Source organism: Phoca vitulina, unplaced genomic scaffold (genome assembly GCF_004348235.1).
Source record: "Phoca vitulina isolate PV1807 unplaced genomic scaffold, GSC_HSeal_1.0 scaffold21, whole genome shotgun sequence".
Taxonomy (NCBI): Eukaryota; Metazoa; Chordata; class Mammalia; order Carnivora; family Phocidae; genus Phoca; species Phoca vitulina.
In genome coordinates this window covers 1,132,774-1,136,371 of record NW_022589724.1, presented here as the reverse complement: position 1 = coordinate 1,136,371, position 3,598 = coordinate 1,132,774, and the positions used below count along the sequence as shown (strand labels likewise).

General features: G+C 57.1%; 1 protein-coding gene across 1 annotated transcript; it reads right to left on the bottom strand.

The window, feature by feature from the left end:
* Positions 1-2,060: 2,060 nt before the first annotated feature.
* On the bottom strand, positions 2,061-3,173 carry FOXE1 (forkhead box E1). The gene has a single exon (XM_032418358.1). The coding sequence runs from the start codon at positions 3,171-3,173 to the stop codon at positions 2,061-2,063; it is 1,113 nt and encodes a 370-aa protein (XP_032274249.1).
* Between the last annotated feature and the right edge of the window lie 425 nt (positions 3,174-3,598).

Below are 3,598 nucleotides of genomic sequence, written 5' to 3'. Positions count from 1 at the left end.
GGCAAAGCATCTTGACTTCTGGGCTGGGAGAGCCAGACTGTCGAGCTGCACATGGAGAACCTTTGAATTTCATACCTGCAAGGGTCCATATGGAGATGAGAGAGGCCCAACACCTAGACTTTGGCAAGGTTCAGGCTGGAACCTGGACCCACTGGCAGCAAGGTCAGCGCTCCAGCTGCCTCCTGCCTCCGAATGGTCATTTACCACCACTGAAGTCAGGAAGGACCAGCATACTGTCCAATACAGTAGCCATCAGCCACAAACTGCTACTGAGCACTTGGCATGTGGCTAGTCCAAATTTAGATGAGCTGCAAGTGTAAATGCATTCCAGATTTGGGAGATTTAGTATAAAAAAAGTAAAATATCTCCACAATTTATATACTGATTATATGTTCAAATGATAGTTTGGATATATCAGGTTAAATACAATATATTAATCTCAACTGTTTTTTTATTTTATTAATATGGCTACTGGAAAATTTTAAATTACACATGTAGTTTGCATTACGTTTCTATTGGACAGTACTGATTTAGACAAATACCCGTCTGGACGGAATCACATTCACATGTCTTTGTGAACAAGATAGAGCAATTCCCAAAATTAAAAATAAAAATTACGAATGGTTTTCAGTCTTCTTTCTCACACAACCCCCACCCCTTTCCTAGCAAGTTAACTACACAGAAAGGGGCTGAGTTTCTCTTGCCAGAACTCACTTGATCAAAGATTTTTATTAAAACAGTTCGTCGGAACCCTCGGGTTTATCTGAAAGCTGCACACCACGCCTCTGGAGTATTTAACACTGGAAATGTTCACTCCAGAATAAAAACTTACAAGATCTCTCAAGAGAACAGTGGGAAAGTGGTTGGATTTTCTCTGATTTTGGTCAGCTTGATGCTTACAAATGGATACAAAACAAAGTGAAAAATCCAGTTTCTTTCTAAAGCTTACTTCACTGACAGCCCCAATTATTTTTTCTCTTTCCTTTTCACATGGCAGAGGGTGCGAGGGGTGGAAGAGCTAGCTCCACCAACTAAAAGCTGTCACCAAAGGGATCCCCTGAGTCCTGTGGTCTCTTTGAATTTTAGTTTGCCAATTTGGTCCAGGGTTGCTTAATGAAAAGAAACAGTGGCCAGTGGACAAATTTATTTTTACCTGCCTCATTGGAAAACCAAATTTATGACCTAGCAGTAACAGCTACCAAATGATCAGCACATCATGCTCAAAAGATTCAAGAAATTATAATATAATTGCTGCCTGGAACCAATCCAGAGACTTTAGGTTAGGCGCTTGCCATGAGCTCTGTTCTTGGGAATAGGGTTAGGCCCTGGGTGGCCCACCGATGCTGCCAAATATGCAGGGCGGCATCTAGGACGATGGGGCCCTGAAAGATCACATGGGAGTCGAATCCTGCAGCCCTCTTGTCTAACACATGGGGAAACTGGGAGTGTGGGCGATGAGACTAGGTCACACTAGAGCTGAGGCACTCACGGTCGACTAAGCCAGGTCTGCAGTTCTTAGAGGCAGGGAAAACCAGCCCCAGGTCAAACGGAGCAGAGAGATTTCCCCCATTTTGTTTTGGTGTTTGTTAAAGGAGGGAGGCTACTTCTTTTGCAAACTCATTCTCCGCACCTTAAGGAAGGTGCTATTGGAGCCGTTTGTTGTAGTAACCTAATCAAAGGCACAAGAGGCAGAACCGTGTAAAAAGGCCAGAGTTTCTTCCAATACAGGTAAGAGTGAAGGCGTGATTCCCCACAATGTGGATCCTAGACCCTGTGGGCACTACGCTGCGCTCCCATTATCGCCAAGGACCCTCCCCATGGAATGTCAGAAAGGCATGTCCTTTGGAGCTTCGCCTTGAGGGTCCTTTGTCCCAGTCCGTGGGCCACCGCAGCCCCTCCCCACCTCCTCCCATTTCCAAAGCGAACCGGGTGTGTATGTGGTGCACCGGTCCCTTCCACGTGGCTCTCAATCTTCTCTCCAGTTCTGTTCTCAGGTCTCGGGGAAACTCAGTTCGTGTGGACAGCCGAGGTATCTAGGAATTTTCGACTGTATGCTGGGCTCACATGGCGGACACATATCGATCCACACCGCCAGGATAGGCAGTCGCGTGGCGAGCATGGTAGGTGCCTCCACTGCCCCCTCCGAGCTGCCCACCAGGATTATAGCAGGGCCCCAGAGCTCCGAACTGGCCGGGCGATGTGCGCCCATAGAAGTCCACTGCGGCTTCGACGCCCCCACTGCTGCCACCCGCGGAGGGCGAGGCGGGCCCCGCCAACCGGCCAGCCGCCGCAAAGAGGGCACTGCCCGCCCCTTGCGGGTACGCGCCATCCGGGCCCGCGTAGGCGGCCGCATAGGCGGAGGGGTTGGCAGGTCGGGCCCCAGCGCAGCCGGCAGGCTGGTAGCCGGTGGAGGCGGCGGAAGCGCCGGCCGAGGCAAAGGCGCAGGAACCCGCGGGCCCCGACGGCGCGGGGCCCAGTTCAGGACTGAGCGGCCTCTCAGGCACCAGGCCGAAGACCCGGCACGGTCCTGGCGACGCAGCGGGGTAGTAGACCGGGGGCGGCGCGGCGAGCGACGGCGGGGCATAGCCTGCATAGACGGCGCCCGGGTAAGGCGGGCGGGCAGCGGGCACCGCGCCCGGGAAGATGGCGGCGGCGGCGGCGGCAGCGGCGGCGGCGGCGGCGGCGGCCGCGTCGTGCATGTAGGCTGGGTAAGTGGAGAGGTCCGAGCGCTTGAAGCGCTTGCGGCGGCGCAAGAAGCTGCCGCTCTCGAACATGTCCTCGGCGTTGGGGTCGAGCGCCCAGTAGTTGCCCTTGCCTGGGCGGCCGGCCTCGCGCGGGATCTTGAGGAAGCAGTCGTTTAGCGTCAGATTGTGGCGGATGCTGTTCTGCCACTTTTTGGGGTTGTCACGGTAGAAGGGGAAACGCTCCGTAATGAACTTGTAGATGCCGCCCAGCGTGAGGCGGCGCTCTGGCGCGTGCGCGATGGCCATGGCAATGAGCGCAATGTAGCTGTAGGGTGGCTTTCCGCGCTGCAGGGGGCGCTTCCGCCGACGCCCGCCCGCGCCGCGACCCGCGGCCTCCGCCGGGACCCCGGGCCCAGCCTCACCGCGCTCCTCCTTCACGGCCGCCAGCGCCTCCGTCTGCGGCGGCGGCGGCCGGCTCTCAGCCGTCATGGCGCAGCCGTCCCGCGTCCCGGGGTGTCCCCGCCGCCCGCTGCTGTCTAGGGGCGGGGGCGGGCTTGGAAGGCTGTGGGGCTGGGCTGCAGGGCCAAGGGAGCGGGCGCTGGGCCCCACTGCGGAGAGCTCTGGGAGTCCTCGCGGGCTGGCACTCGGAGCACAGCTTCCCCAGCAGGGGTGCTCCGGAGGCTTGCTGCCCTCGGTTTCCGGGCTGGCTCAGTGCAGACAGAGGCTCAGGAGTGTCCCGCCCACCGACGGCTCTGCTCGTGTTCTGGAGCTCGAGGCCAGGCGCCGGCAGCGCTCTTGGGACCGGGACTAGGCCCCGGTCGCGGGCTGAACGGCCCTTTGCGCGCTGGTGCCAGACGGTCGAGGGGTCCGGAAGCGGTCCTGGGGCTGGGGCGCCCGCCGCTGGTCTGTGCTTC

Excerpts from the sequence above, each read along its gene's own strand:
- FOXE1 (XM_032418358.1), bottom strand. The coding sequence starts at position 3,173 with ATGACGGCTGAGAGCCGGCCGCCGCCGCCGCAGACGGAGGCGCTGGCG.